The 16489-nt window shown below is 44.2% G+C and overlaps 1 protein-coding gene across 5 annotated transcripts in view; it reads right to left on the bottom strand.

Moving 5' to 3' along the window:
- Window positions 1-358: 358 nt before the first annotated feature.
- Window positions 359-16489, bottom strand: part of DNAAF11 (dynein axonemal assembly factor 11) — a 40352-nt gene continuing 24221 nt past the window's right edge. For 2 of the 5 annotated variants that reach the window (XM_083749265.1, XM_083749266.1), the window contains 2 exons: window positions 12968-13053; window positions 359-675 (listed from right to left, as the gene is read on the bottom strand). In XM_083749265.1, coding sequence (XP_083605391.1) covers window positions 495-675; window positions 12968-13053 — 267 coding nt within the window. In that variant the 3' untranslated portion in view covers window positions 359-494. Of the gene's footprint in view, window positions 676-8428; window positions 8517-9433; window positions 9874-12967; window positions 13054-16489 lie in introns of those variants that run through there. The other 3 variants (XR_014566788.1, XM_083749267.1, XM_083749268.1) reach the window with 3 other exon arrangements.

Here is a 16489-nt window from a genome sequence, read left to right as displayed (position 1 = left end):
ACTGTTCACCACTGTCCCCTTGACTCTGAACTTTGGAACAACGATCAAAATTTTCTCTTTCCCTTCTAAACCATTGCAGAAAAAGATACAAAATGGATTCGCTTTGCCTCCTTTCCCCCTCCCCACCTCAGCTGCTTAGAACAAGCCTGGCCTTGAGTCTTGAGGCAATTTCAGTACATGCAAGAGAGAGAGATTTGCTTCAGACCCCGAAAACAATTCACACCATCTCCAAGGTTGATGTAAGAATGCTGGCAAAGCACGGTATGTGAAAAAAGGCCTGTGCAATTTGGAACTGATGTGCTGTTTAGTAAAGCAGAACTCCACTCCGACAGGGATTTCAATTACCACCAGAGACAGCTGAAGTAGATGGGTTTATAGAGAAGCACATCCATTTGTTTGTACAACAGAATAAGGGAATCAGCTAAAAGGCAAGGCACTTATCTTTAGACAGGTCTATGGTGTTCTAAAGTCAAAAGAAACTGCATATCAATCTTTCAAATTAAAGGAGGAACATCTGGGTCATCATCAAAGCTCATGTTATTAGCATCTACAGTTTTCTGCCGCTGAAGCCTTATAGGCCCTTGTCCAATCCGATCCTTTTCCTGGACAATGTTTGCTACATCAGGGAATGAATACTTGCTAGGGTCCACTTCCAGCTTCTCTGTACACTCATTTCTGGAAGGAGAAGAAGAAGAAGAAGAAGAAGAAGAAGAAGAAGAAGAAGAAGAAGAAGAAGAAGAAGAATAGTTATATGCATTATTTTATCTTAACATAAAATGGACTAGAAGACATTTCGCTTGGAAAAGACTTCTAAGATTTATCCACGTTAGCAGGATTTGGACAATTTTATCCAAGACAGACAGATATTCATCCTGTAGCTTCTTCAAATCTCCAGAGACAACAATTTCACAATCAAGAATGTTAAATCAAGAATGGTTCTAAAACCAGGACAGCTCAAACTGTGTGTGTGTGTTTTCATAGGTTTACTCACATATGTAAACTATATACGATGTAATACATAGAAGGTCTACAAATACTGATTTTTATATTTTTCAAACTCATTTTAATCCAGTTACTTACTTTGCACCAAGAATATGCATCAAGGTATAATTTGCCAGCTTCTGAAAAAGCACCTATTTTAAATGCATTATTTTCATTGCAGATGTATCCCACTTGCTTCAATCCAGCAATTTATTCTTCTCAACATCCCAATTACACAAAAATGCTGGAAAGCAGTGATAAAAACCAAACCTTTTGTTGACAACAAACAAAACATTAGTTGCTATTTAAATTGAATGGTATGTTTATATCAGTTCATGCTTATTTCAGTTGGCTGCTTTTCTATGTCCTTTTGTTAAGTAATGAGATTCAAAACTGTACAGTAAAAAACAGTAGTACCTAAACTCGTCTCCTGCAAAGAGTTCCACCTTCAACCCCGAACAAAATTAAAACAGCATTCAACAGATTAGCATTCACTATTCTCATTTGTCAGGGCCAATGCAACAAGGAAAGTATGTACATGGAGTGCTTGGTGCATAGAATATGAACTCAAAGTTGCTGCGAAACAGACTAGACATATACGGAAGCATGTCCCAGTCCACTCCAGTACAGTTCCACTGCTTGCTGTGCAACTGGGAAGAATGGAGCTGGTCCACTTAACTGGCCCTTCTGCCACCAGGCCAATCAGGACACAGTTGCTGTTATAACCACACACTACCTACTGCTGGAAGAACAACACTAAAAAAAGGGGTGATCGGAAATGCTGCTCACACGAACTACATCACACATTTCAGGAGGGTCTCCTTGCATAAGGTGAAAGGTAAAGGCAAAGGACTGCTGGACGGTTACGTCCAGTCAAAGGCGACTATGGGGTTGCGGCCGCTAATCTCGCTTTCAGGCTGAGGGAGAGAGCGTTTGTCCAGAGACAGCTTTCTGGGTCATGCTGGCCAGCAGGACAAAACTGCTTCTGGAGCACAGGACACTGTGACGAGTACCAGAGCGCACGGAAACGCCATTTACCTTCCCACTGCAGCAGTACCCATTCCTCTACAGTGGTAGGATTAAAGACGCTTCAGGTTATAGACGCTTCAGGTTACAGATTCCGCTAACCCAGAAATAGTACCTCGGGTTAAGAACTTTGCTTCAGGATGAGAATAGAAATCGTGTGGCGGCAGTGTGGTGGAAGCGGGAGGCCCCGTTAGCTAAAGTGGTACCTCAGGTTAAGAACAGTTTCAGGTTAAGAACAGACCTCCAGAACGAATTAAGTTCTTAACCCGAGGTACCACTGTACTTGCACTGGCATGCTTTCAAACTGCGAGATTGGCAGGAGCTGGGACAGAGTAATGGGAGCTCACCCCGTCATGGGGATTCGAACCGCCAACCTTCTGATCGGCAAGCCCAAGAGGCTCAGTGGTTTAGACCACAGCACCACATGCAGCATCCCAAGCCAGGTTAGGGGAGCTGTCCAGCAGTGTCAGCAACAGCAACCAATGGGAAAAGCCAAAATAGCAATGCAAAACAGTCAAGAAAATTCATAAATGCACAAATTCAAAGGCCACCAAGACATGTAAATAGTTACATATTGACTAGGTGACTAAAAAAACTAGTTATATAGATGCCAGGAACATGCAAACAGAACTTAATTTTACAGTGTTCAAAAAGCAACTATGCATTCTTTTTCCTTGAATGACCCTGATACTTTAATTTTATCTAGCAGTGCTGACTGTTCATCTGAGGCATCACCCCAGCCAAAGAGCCCAGAGTGAAATGCAACAAAAAATGAAGTCTTCCACTGGATGCAGTATGTATTTATTCTCAGAGTCACTGCTCAGCGGAGCTTCACAACTGCTTGTTCTCTCTATCTAGAAAGAACAAACAATCATGAAGTTCCACTGAAGGATGGTGAAAGGTCATTCACTGGCCAAAATGATGATGATGATAATAATAATAATAATAATAATAATAATAATAATAATAATAATAATAATTTATTATTTATACCCCGCCCATCTGGCTGAGTTTCCCCAGCCACTCTGGGCGGCTCCCAATCAGTGTTAAAAACAGTACAGCATTACATATTAAAAACTTCCCTGAACAGGGCTGCCTTAAGATGTCTTCTGAACGTCAGGTAATTCTTTATCTCTTTGACATCTGATGGGAGGGCGTTCCACAGGGCGGGCGCCACTACCGAGAAGGCCCTCTGTCTGGTTCCCTGTAGCCTCACTTCTCGCAATGAGGGAACCGCCAGAAGGCCCTCGGCGCTGGATCTCAGTGTCCGGGCTGAACGATGGGGGTGGAGACGTTCCTTCAGGTATACAGGACCGAGGCCGTTTAGGGCTTTAAAGGTCAGCACCAACATTTTGAATCGTGCTTGGAAACGTACTGGGAGCCAATGCAGATCGCTCAGAACTGGTGTTATGTGGTCCCGGCGGCCACTCCCAGTCACCAGTCTAGCTGCCGCATTCTGGATTAATTGCAGTTTCCGGGTCACCTTCAAAGGTAGCCCCACGTAGAGCGCGTTGCAGTAGTCCAAGCGTGAGATAACTAGAGCATGCACCACTCTTGTGAGACAGTCCGCGGGGAGGTAGGGTCTTAGCCTGCGTACCAGGTGGAGCTGGTAGACAGCTGCCCTGGACACAGAGTTAACCTGCGCCTCCATGGACAGCTGTGAGTCCAAAATGACTCCCAGGCTGCGCACCTGGTCCTTCAGGGGCACAGTTACCCCATTCAGGACCAGGGAATCCTCCACACCTGCCCGCCTCCTCTCCCCCAAAAACAGTACTTCTGTCTTGTCAGGATTCAACCTCAATCTGTTAGCCGCCATCCAACCTCCAACCGCCTCCAGGCACTCACACAGGACCTTCACCGCCTTCACTGGTTCTGATTTAAAGGAGAGGTAGAGCTGGGTGTCATCTGCATACTGATGAACACCCAGTCCAAACCCCCTGATGATCTCTCCCAGCGGCTTCATATAGATATTAAAAAGCATGGGGGAGAGGACAGAACCCTGAGGCACCCCACAAGTGAGAGCCCCGGGGTCTGAACACTCACCCCCCACCATCACTTTCTGGACACGGCCCAGGAGGAAGGAGCGGAACCACTGTATGACATTGCCCCCAGCTCCCAGCCCCTCTAGACGGTCCAGAAGGATGTTATGGTCGATGGTGTCAAAGGCCGCTGAGAGATCCAGCAGAACTAGGAAACAGCTCTCACCTTTGTCCCTAGCCCGCCGGAGATCATCAACCAGCGCGACCAAGGCAGTTTCAGTCCCATGGTGAGGCCTGAATCCCGATTGGAAGGGATCCAAATGGTCCGTTTTCTCCAGGCGTGCTTGGAGTTGTTCAGCAACCACCCGCTCAATCACCTTGCCCAAGAATGGCAGATTTGAGACTGGGCGATAGTTGGCCAAATTGGCCGGGTCTAAAGATGTTTTTTTAAGAAGCGGTTTAATGACCGTCTCTTTCAGCGGGTCTGGGAAGGCTCCCTCACAGAGGGAAGCATTCACCACCCCGCAGAGCCCATCGCCCAGCCCTTCCCGGCTCGCTTTTATCAGCCAGGATGGGCAAGGATCAAGGAGACAGGTGGTCGGTTTCACTCGTCCAAGCAGCCTGTCCACATCCTCGGAGGTAACAGATTGGAATTGATCCCATGTAACAGGACCAGACAGAACTCTAGTACTCTCCCGCCCCGGCCCTGCTCCCACAGTGGAGTCTACCTCCTTCTGAATCTGAGCGATTTTATCTGCAAAAAACTTTGCAAAAGCATTGCAGGAGATCTTGGGGTCCCTACCAGGCCCCGGTGGAACAGGTGGTTCTGATAGATTGCGAACCACCTGAAAAAGTCTCCTGCTGCTGTTTTCTGCAGATGCAATGGAGGCGGCGAAGAAGGCCCTCTTCGCCGTCGCCATTGCCACTTGGTAGGCTCGATGTTGAGCTCTAACCCGTGTCCGGTCTGATTCAGAATGAGTTTTCCGCCACCGGCGCTCTAGCTGTCTCAACGATTGTTTCATCACCCTCAGCTCCGGGGAAAACCACGGGGCTGTCCGGGCTCCATGCAATCGGAGAGGGCGCTTCGGAGCCAGACAGTCAATAGCCCTGGTTAACTCCGCATTCCAGCGTGCCACCAGGGAATCAGCTGAAAGGCCATCAACTTGGGATAAAGCATCCCCTACCACTCTCTGGAAGCCAATTGGATCCATTAAGTGGCGGGGGCGGACCATCCGAATCGGTCCCACCTCCCTGCGGAGGGGAAGGGTTGCGGAGAAGTCCAGTTGCACCAGGAAGTGATCTGACCATGGCACTTCTTTTGTTTCGCTTTTAGTTAATGTCAGATCACCAACATCCGTAGAGGTAAACACCAAGTCTAAGGCATGTCCGTGGCTATGAGTTGGGCCAGACTTATTCAGGGACAGCCTGATGAAACAGAAGACTCCGAAAGGAGAAAGCTAGGTGCTTTTCACACATTGTTATGGTTTAAACTACTTTAAAAAGTATTTGCATTTCAAGGGAAACTCCCACTGATTTTCCTAGGCATGCAAATAGGAGCTGTGGAGAAGTTATTTTTGTTGGTATCCCACAGCAAGGACAGAAAAAGCTAAATTCCCCCTCAGTACTCCCTACCCTCCTGCCCAGTCTGGAGGCTACTCAGCAGCTACTTGCAGAATGCATAACAAAAAAAACCCAAATAAAACAGAAACTTGCAAGTTAATTGCATTCATGTAATTAACATCATGTTTAGTTTCACCCTTAGTGAGAAAGGCGGAAGCTCAATCATCCCCCTCTTTTGCTGAACACACTTTAGCCGTACAGATCTTTCATGCTGTTCAACTTTAATAAAGTGGATTTAATATTACGGTAGGCACACTACAAATGGACATTTCTGAGAGGTAATTAACTGCTGTCTCCCCAGCTCATTTGCAAGAATGTGTTATGATTCTGATTCAGATTATTAGTCGCTTTGAGACAGGCGCTAAAGACACTTACTCTACAACCACACCTCTGCATCTATCATGTAATTTAATATTCTAGACTAACCATCCAACCCCATACTTCTCCAAGCAAAGCCAAAACAATAGAGAGAAGAAAATTGGTTTTAACCAACTCTGATTCCAATTTTTGGAATCAAAAATTGAAAGACTTGTTCAGCAAAGTTTGGAAAGCAATTGTGTGGGGGTGGGAAGAGAACCACAATGGCTGTTTGGTAATTCCTGACAAATTTATGCCATGTCAGGGCATAACTTCCCCAAACTATCTGAAATCATTATCCAGTTCTATGTGGGTATCACAGTTAAACTAGAGTCCAAGACAAGGATGTCCTTAGCATCTTATCACAATTACTTGGATCAGTGTTTTTCTTAACCTGAGGAAAACACAATGTGCTTGGTGAAGCGTTGGCAACTGCACACAACCTGGGCTGTTGCCCATCCTGGCACCCTAAATTTTACCAGGAGAGATTGGCTCCATTTGTAGGAGTCATCGAAAATGCTTCTACAGTGGCACCTCGGGTTACAGATGCTTCAGGTTACAGACTCCGCTAACCCAGAAATAGTACCTCAGGTTAAGAACTTTGCTTCAGGATACGAACAGAAATTGTGCAGCGGTGGCACAGCGGCAGCAGGAGGCCTCATTAGCTAAAGTGGTACCTCAGGTTAAGAACAGTTTTAAGTTAAGAACGGACCTCCAGAACGAATTAAGTTCTTAACCCAAGGTACTACTATACTCATAAGATGCTAACATTAACTGTTAAGCATTCCATGTAGGGCTATGTAGTCTCTTCAGAAGCTGCACTTAGTGCTGTCTACATCTGCCAGAATCTAACCCCATTTGCAGGCTGTCTTTGAACTTGGACAAGGCCTGGCACCTCATGAAGCCACAGGATTAAAAGGTGGGACTGGGATAGGAATGCCTAATATTAACACAAATATGAAAGAAAAGTATTCATGAGTAAAAGGTAAAGGTAAAGGTAAAAAGGGTAAAGGACCCCTGGATGATTAAGTCCAGTCAAAGGCGACTATGAGGTTGTGGCACTCATCTCGCCTTCAGGCTAAGGGAGCCAGCATTTGTTCACAGACAGCTTTCCGGGTCATGTGACAAGCATGACTAATCCGCTTCTAGCTCAACAGGACACTGTGATGGAAGCCAGAGGACATGGAAACACTGTTTACCTTTCTGCCGCAGTAGTACCTATTTATCTACTTGCACTGGTGTGCTTTCGAACTGCTAGGTTGGCAGGAGCTGGGACAGAGCAACGGAAGCTCACCCCATAGCGCGGATTTGAACCGCCAACCTTCCAATCAGCAAGCCAAAGAGGCTCAGTGGTTTAGACCACAGCACCACCTGCTCCCTTTCATGAGTAAAGGCAGCCTAGCCATATATGAGCCATATCTACAAGCACCTTGCATGTTCATCTTTATCTTTGCCATTCCAATACAGATTATTTGAACTTACTTACATACATACATACATACATACATACATACATATATACATACCTCGGGTTAAGTACGTAATTCGTTCCGGAGGTCTGTTCTTAACCTGAAAATGTTCTTAACCTGAAGAACCGCTTTAGCTAATGGGGCCTCCTGCTGCCGCTGCGCCGCCGGAGCACGATTTCTCTTCTCATCCGGAAGCAAGGTTCTTAACCCACGGTAATATTTCTGGGTTAGTGGAGTCTGTAACCTGAAGCGTATGTAACCTGAAGTGCATGTAACCCGAGGTACCACTGTGTAAAGGTAAAGGTAAAGGTAAAGGGACCCCTGACCATTAGGTCCAGTCGTGACCGACTCTGGGGTTGCGGCGCTCATCTCGCTTTATTGGCCGAGGCAGCCGGCGTACAGCTGCCAGAGCAGTGCACAGAAACACCGTTTACCTTCCTGCCGGAGTAGTACCTATTTATCTACTTGCACTTTGACGTGCTTTCGAACTGCTAGGTTGGCAGGAGCAACGGGAGCTCACCCCATCGTGGGGAATCGAACCGCCGACCTTCTGATCGGCCAGTCCTAGGCTCTATGGTTTAACCCACAGCGCCACCCGCGTCCCGCAATATATACCACTGTATAGATAAAACCAAATAGACAAGGGGTTGCCGCCTCCAAATTTACCTCCTACTTTTTCTTTTTTAAATGTGAACATGTTCTAAGTTATAAAAAACAGAGGCAAGAGAGGATTCCAAGGGCAAGAGCATTTATTATCCGTAACAGCAGCAGCAAAATAAAAGACACTATCCCAACGCTCTCCTTGCCGACTCACAATGGAGTTTCTGTCCATCATCTAGAAATGGTGCCAGAAGACCACAGTGAAAAGGGCCACAATGCTTTATAGCCACTTGAAACGTTGCTCAGGGAAACTGAATTGGGTTCTACTTTGTTCAACAGACTTTATGTTTACTTGCAATATACGTACTTATCTCTGCTTTTACATTATACGCACACAATTCTGGAGACGTGGAAAGCACACAAAATCAAAAGCAGCAATGTTCATTGCTGGTCATAATTCAGACCTCAAGGCTCAGGTGCTTTCCTTCGAAAAGATTATTGGAAGCTTTACGATGCTCAGAAGTTCAAGCCCTTTTAAAACATGGGAAGACGATGCTGGGTACTACAAAGTCTCGTGAAAGGAACTGCAATCGTCTCCCATCCCATCCCCCACTGCCCAAGGAAATTCTGGATGTACCAAAGTGCTGCAATATAATTGTCTGTAATGGGCCTGTTGTGGCATGTCTACTAAGTCAGTGTGGTGTAGTGGTTAAGAGCGGTAGACTCGTAATCTGGTGAACTGGGTTCGATTCCCTGCTCCTCCACCTGCAGCTGCTGGGTGACCTTGGGCTAGTCACACTTCTCTGAAGTCTCTCTGCCTCACTCACCTCACAGAGTGTTTGTTGTGGGGAAGGAAGGGAAAGGAGAATGTTAGCCGCTTTGAGACTCCTTCGGGTAGTGATAAAGCGGGATATCAAATCCAAACTCCTCTTCTTCTCTTCTAACTGCCCCCCACACAAAATGGTCAAGCTAACTGATTTTGTGATTACAAAATCAGGCTACATCACCTGCCGCTGAATTGCAATGACACCTGGGTTTACTACCCACCTCTCAAACCAGCCTGAATTTTTTGCCTCGTTGCAGACACGAGCAGCCTGCTGGAACATCTAGTCTTTAAACATCAGCACTTCTGAGGTGTTATATATCAAGCACCTGGAAGCTCAGAGCCAAGCTTTTTCTCTTAGCATGGTAGGTATTGGAAGGGGGCAGCATTCAAAGGCCATCACACATCTTTCCAAAGAACAATGGTATCCCCCAGTTGGGAACAACCTGATTTTCCTCTCCTACTTGAAGAAGGCCGGAACTCTCATTTGGCTTCTGTTCTCATGCCTTTAACAACATTGAAATATATTTCCTTTACCTGCAAACCCCCTGTGGAGAAAAGAGTGTCTTTTCTTGAAAAAGAAGTTCTTCCCTAGCCTCAAGAAATTCAAACATCTTCTTGCAAGTTCTGTCCTTTCCCCACAGAACCTTGTGGGATACTTAGTGAAAATCCATTGACGAATATGGTGGTACCTCGGGTTAAGAACTTAATTCGTTCTGGAGGTCCGTTCTTAACCTGAAACTGTTCTTAACCTGAGGTACCACTTTAGCTAATAAGGCCTCCCGCTGCCGCCGCGCGATTTCTGTTCTCATTCTGAAGCAAAGTTCTTAACCAGAGGTACTATTTCTGGGTTAGTGGAGTCTGTAACCTGAATCGTCTGTAACCTGAGGTACCACTGTAATGATGTTCTGAGCAGCGCATCTCCACACTCTCCGTATTAAAAAGAAAGTGAGGTCCATGATTGTTTCTCCGTTACCATGTGAAAATGAATGTGCTAGGTTCTGTCTTCCTGGCCTGCCTAGAAGATCATGAAAATTTAGACCGATCACCAAAAGAATGTTCTTGGCCACTCTTTAATGTCGTGATTGAATATTAATTGAAAAGGATATTTACCATGTAATACTGAAGTTGGCCTTGGAGGAAACAGTTACAGATAGGTAGCCGTGTTGGTCTGCCATAGTCAAAACAAAAAAAATTCCTTCCAGTAGACCTTAAAGACCAACTAAGTCAGTTCTTGGTATGAGCTTTCGTGTGCATGCACACTTCTTCAGATACACTGAAACAGAAGTTTCCAGACCCTTCTATATTAACCCACAATAATACTACAACCAGACCTAAAACGGACACTGGCACCAGAGCCTGCAATAAACCCAGATGCCAACTTTGCTGCCACATACACCCGGACAACACCATTACTGGCCCCAACAACATCACACATACCATCTCGGGACTATTTAATTGCTCATCGTCTAACATTGTGTATGCCATCAAATGCCAACAGTGTCCTTCAGCTCTCTATATTGGACAAACAGGCCAGACCTTACGCCAAAGAATAAACGGACATAAATCGGACATCAGGAATCACAAGACAGAGAAACCAGTAGGAGAACACTTCAATATCCCAGGACATTCTATACAAGATCTCAAAGTAGCTGTTTTACTACAAAGGAATTTCAGAAATAGACTGGAAAGAGAAGCTGCTGAATTGCAACTTATCACCAAACTTAAAACCATGGAGAAACCTGGTCTGAACAAAGACCTTGGATTCTTATCTCATTGTACATGACAAAGCCATTTTTCACCTTTTCACCCCTTGCTTTTTCCTGTAAGACCTATTGCAGTCGTTAAGAGTCGTCAACAGGCTCATCACAGCTGTCTGCCAATCACCCATTCCCACCACCCTTCTGAGTAATACCCCTCCCCACCTTCTCACTATATAGAAGGGTCTGGTGACTTCTGTTTCAGTGTATCTGAAGAAGTGTGCATGCACACGAAAGCTCATACCAAGAACTGACTTAGTTGGTCTTTAAGGTGCTACTGGAAGGAATTTTTTTTGTTTTGGAGGAAACAGAAAGCAGTCTATCTACTGCATTGTGGCAGGATAGAAATGAGGGTGCTTTGCAATTCTCTGTCCTGCTTCCTGTTTTGTCTTTCCTTGATGGGGAGGAGATAAAACAGTTGTGAGCTACACCAGCTCCCTCCAGGGCTGGAGTAATTCAATCTCCAGTTTGGGGGCATGTTGGGGGACTGAAAAGGCACTGGATCCTTCAGATCTAAGCTTTCACCATGTCCTCTCCTGGCATGCCCCCAATGTGTTCCTAGTGGACCCAGTTTTCTGCTCTATGGAGTGCAAGCTGCTAGGACACTGGGAAGGGGGAAGCTAACATCAGATCTTCCTCTCTAAGGTTGGAACTCTTTTTCTCCATTCTCAGAGAGGGAGGTCTAATGCTTTGGAGAAGGAGAGGCCTCCTAGAGCTCATAAGTTTGCAAGCACAATGTGTGTTTTTTTCTCTATGCAAGTCCTTCTCCCTTGGGTCTTATTCCCCTTAATTTGTTTATCTGCCTGTAAGCAGATGATAATGATTATGGTTGTGATATCATGGGGAAGAGAGAATCTGTTTCCTGGATATGCAGATAATCTATATTTCAAAATATATTTCAGCTATGTGAAGCTGCTACCTTATACTGAGTGAGACCATTGGTGCAGCTTTTCCAGTATTCAGTAATATAGCACCTCTGAAGACTTGAGACACAGATAATTTAACTGGGGATGCTGGGAATTGAACCCAGAATTGAGCTATGGCTTCCCTCCAACGGATAATTTGAATTGTTCCCCAAATGCAACAGGTTGCCATTGCAGTCCCTGGAGAATTTGTCGAAGCTGAAGTCTATGAAAAGCTGGATTTTGTATAAGCCACAGCCTCTCATTAAATCTACACTATTATTTAAACGATATCATTTATGAAATGTTAGTGCTCTGTGGTTCTTGCCATTTATGTAGCGATCTTAATACCTCTAAGTGCTTTACAGTCATTCTCATTCGTCTTTACACCCAGTGAGGTTATTGCTATTAACTGAGAGTAATCATGAGACCATAAAAAGATTACAAGCCGACAGCACAAGCAGACATGCCAGTTCAGGCCCAGAATTTGTGCTCTCTTTCTCTCCCCCCCCACCCCCATTTGATTTTATAGGAATCTTGCCTGACTTGGTATAGCTATTTGTACATATAGAACAGTAGTCTGACTGGCAGTGTTTACTGGCAGATGAACACAGGACTAGGCTCCCATCTAGGTCTTTGAAAATGTCTTAGTATAGTTGTTACACAAGGAAAATAGATATTTAAGACAAAGGCATATGATATGAGTTTACAAGAGCCTGTCTGACTCTTGCAATCAAGCAGCAGTCTGAAGAACATCCACTGAAGAACATCCATTGAACTGGAAGTGCAAGGACACCTATGACTTTTAAAATCAGGGTCTGATTGGGAAGAACATGCCTTTACAAGTATTATTTAGAGGAAGACATCAATCATGGGAAACAAGGTCTTAGTCACAATTCATGTTGTCTAGGTCACCTTGTTCCCTAAGCTCAGTACATGTCATAAATATGATTAATTAAAGTTTTTAAAAATCTGCCCGTGTTCCTACTGGAGGCTCTCAGGTTCCTGGGGGTTCCAAAGACTGGAACTGAGGGAAGTCGGGGGGTGGGGTGGGGGGTATGGCTTTTGTGAGGGGAGGAAAAATGGGGAGGGAATAAGGATATGTTTTTGGAAAATATGTTTTGTTATAACTTTGAATAAAAAAAAATTATATAAAAAAAGAAGAATTTGAGCTTCAATTCATAACGCTGTAGAAGAGGCCAAGTGACAGTCAATGGAATAAATCTGACTTGCGGCTGTAAGAACTTTCTCGGGTTGGCCACCAAAGCAGACGTTTATAAAGGCATTGGACAAGGCTCCACATAAAGCTATATTTCATACAAATCAATATTTATTTTTGTTATTCCATACAACTGTGCATTCCATGAGAAGAAATATCCTCGCAACTGAAAAACCCATTTCCAGCAAATATAAAAACTGAGGTGCTAGATAGATTAATCATAACTATTACCTTCTTAGATTTTTTTGAAGCTTAGTGGTGTCAGAGGGTTTCTTAGAAGTGGATACGTCTTGCTTAGCCACAATTATTTCTTTAGCCTGAAAAGAAAAGTATATTGGTTTCATCATTCAGGTAAAATGTGTTTATTTAACATTTCAGTCCACCATATCTGAACATCAAGGTTAGGGAGCACAAATTATCTCAGTTCAGCTCCAGGCACTGAAAATAAATGAAATCTTCTGAATAAAGGGGGTGTGTGCACGCACACATGCGCGCGCGCACACACACACACACAGTTATATTTGCTGCCTAAAGCAGACAATGATTCAGAAAGAATGAAGTCCAAACCTTCTGTATTCTTTAAAAATCATGGAGCACAATGCAGCCAAAGTTATGCACATCTATAACCCAATGATTTCAATAGCAGAATTATGCCTATGCTTCACCCTCTCTCTTACTTAAATCAGTGAGACTTAGAGGTGCTCCATTTTAGCTAGATTGTGTGTTTGATAAAGAATATGCTATTTATGTTCTGAGTCTAATGCAAAAACTGTTCTGGACTTCCAAGTTGAGTAACATTTTATGCAAATTCTGAAGATATCTGCACAAAATGTTCCCAGAATTATAGAGCACCAGCATGTCAATGATCATTCAATTTAATGGTGGAAATTGTATATTTTTGTTATGAATTATAGGTCTGGATTTTCAGAGTTCAACTGCCATTAATTTTTAGATATTTAGTTTATTAATGGCGTCTGAAGACCAATAAATTTGCCTATTAGTTTGCCTAGTATTGCAGACTGGACCATAAAGAAGGCTGATCACCGAAGAATTGATGCTTTTGAATTATGGTGCTGGAGGAGACTCTTGAGAGTCCCATGGACTGCAAGAAGATCAAACCTATCCATTATTAAGGAAATCAGCTCTGAGTGCTCACAGGAAGGACAGATCCTGAAGCTGAGACTCCAATACTTTGGCCACCTCATGAGAAGAGAAGACTCCCTGGAAAAGACCTGATGTTGGGAAAGATGGAGGGCACAAGGAGAAGGGGACAGAGAACAAGGTGGTTGGACAGTGTTCTCGAAGCTACCAGCATGAGTTTGACTAAACTGTGGGAGGCAGTGGAAGACAGGAGTGCCTGGCGTGCTCTGGTCCATGGGATCACGAAGAGTTGGACACGACTAAACAACAACAACAACAGTATTGCAGAACTGGGAGAAAGCATACTCTGGTCCCATCCATCAGAGGTCAAAGATCTACTGGGGGATCACATCTTCTACCTCCAAGGAAGAACAGAATGGCAAGAGGAAGTATAGCCCAACCTTCAGCCAGCAGGGAAGCAAACATAGGAAGCTTGCTTCCCCCTCTCTGCTAGAAGGAACACTAGGCTCCAAGTTGTCCCAGGGCTGTTAAGCAAAACAGATCTACATTCTGGCCAGCCACTCCCATCAGCCAGAGGACCACAAACCACTGGGAAGTCAAAACCCATGCCTCTCAGGAAGAATATCGTGGCAAGGTCAAGACCAACCTAGTCCTTTTCATCAGACAAAGAAGGAGAAGCTGCTGAGAGCTGATTCCCCCCCATCCCAGCCAGGAATAACTCTGCAACTGGTTTCCCAGTGGGAACTGTACAGTCTGGCCCCATCCATCAGCCAGAAAACTAAGGGCTGCTGGGTTATCTGTGTATGTGCTGGTTCTTGTTTTATTTAAATCACTGCAGTCTGTTGCAAGCCTCCTTAAGAATTTGATCAAAATATGGGTACAGCAACATTCCTTACAAATGCATCTGCTGAACTTTGCTTTTTTGGATGATAAACCTGGACAGCTGTGAAAGCTGATGTTGCTAGGAGACAATTATCTTCATTTTTAATGTTTTCCTTTGTCATCAACTGGGCATCTGGTGTCAGAAACAAAGAAGGCTGCAACTCTGCAATGCATTTCCCTCATAGTGATTCTGTACAAATTCACTACAGATTCATCAGCTCCTTTGTTTGGGGTAATTCTTACAAATCTTCTTTGGTGATCACTCGTCACTGAGTAAGAATGTCTTCCATCAACACAGTCTTGATAGTGAGTCTGTAACTGTGGAGGCCAATTCTGGATCCACATGTCCTTCCCACAGTGGGGACATAGGTTTCCAGGTGAGAGTTGATCATGATGAGGATTTGCCAAATGTGTCTTCCTCTTAAACGTTTCTCTCTTTCATCCTTAGCTTGAGGATCTTCATAGCCCATGACTCCTTTGGTAAAGGCTGTTCTCCACTTGGAGCACTCGCAGGCCAGTGTTTTCCAATTGTTGGTGTTTATACTACATTTTTTTAGATTTGCCTTGAGAGAGTCTTTAAACCTCTTTTGTTGACCTTTACACTTTCCATTTTTAAATTCAGAATAGAGTAGTTGCTTTGGAAGACGATCATCAGGCATCCACACAACATGACTAGTCCAATGAAGTTTATGTTGAAGAATCATTGCTTTGACACTGTTGATCTTTGCTTCTTCCAGCACACTGGAACTAGTTCACCTGTCTTTCCAACAATTTTTTTCAGAGACACCACTGATGGAATCTTTTGAGAAGCTGGAGATGGCGTTTTTAAGTGGTCCATGTTTCACAAGCACACAGTAAGGTTGGTAGTACAACAGCTTTGTAAATAAGCATTTTGGCTTCCCTGTGAGTGTCCCGGTCCTCAAACACTTTGCACTTCAATAGGGAGAAAGCTGCACTCACCGATTTCAGGCAATGCTGGATTTTGGTATCAATGTCAGCCCTTGTGGAAAGACAGCTGCCCAGGTAGAAGATGTGATCAACATTTTCCAATGTTACACCATTAAGTTGGATTTGTGGCGCTGCAGGGGGGTTATTTTGTGCTTGTGGATGCAGTACTTTGGTTTTTTGGATGTTGAGCAATAGGCCAATAGGCCAAGCTTTTCGTAAGCTTCTGCAAAGCTATCTAGAATGGTTTGGAGCTCATCCTCTGAGTGTGCACAAACTATGTTGTCATCAGCATATTGAAGCTCTATGACAAAAGTTATGGTAACCTCAGTCTTTGCTTTCAGCCTACTCAAGTTAAAGAGCTTTCCATCTGTTCGATACATGATTTCTACTCTGGTGGGGAGTTTGACAAATGTGTAGATCGTGGCAATTAAAATAATAAATAGAGTTGGGGCGATAACACAAACCTGTTTAACACCTGATTCAACTGTGAATGGTTCACTTTAAGAGCCACTGTAATCTGCGATTGTTGCTGTCATATTATCATGGAGGAGCTGAAGGATAGTCACAAATTTATCTGGGCAGCTGATTAGGGATGAGATTAGAGATAAGCATGCAGTATCTCCAAATCTGAGAGAGTTGTGTACAGCTATTAAACAAATGAAAAACAACAAAGCTAGCAGACCTGATGCTGCTGAAATCTTGATTTCTTATTCTTCTGGTAAGTTTTGCCATTTCTGCATAATCCTTAAGTTTTTGTATCCATTCATCTCTTGTCAGGACTTCCTCTTTCCATTTTTGGGCAAGTAACATTCTTGCAGCTGT

This window comes from Podarcis gaigeae (assembly GCF_964106915.1).
Source record: "Podarcis gaigeae genome assembly, chromosome: 7".
NCBI classification, from domain to species: Eukaryota; Metazoa; Chordata; class Lepidosauria; order Squamata; family Lacertidae; genus Podarcis; species Podarcis gaigeae.
Note: the sequence above shows the minus strand (reverse complement) of the source record. Positions and strands in the feature narration are given on the sequence as shown.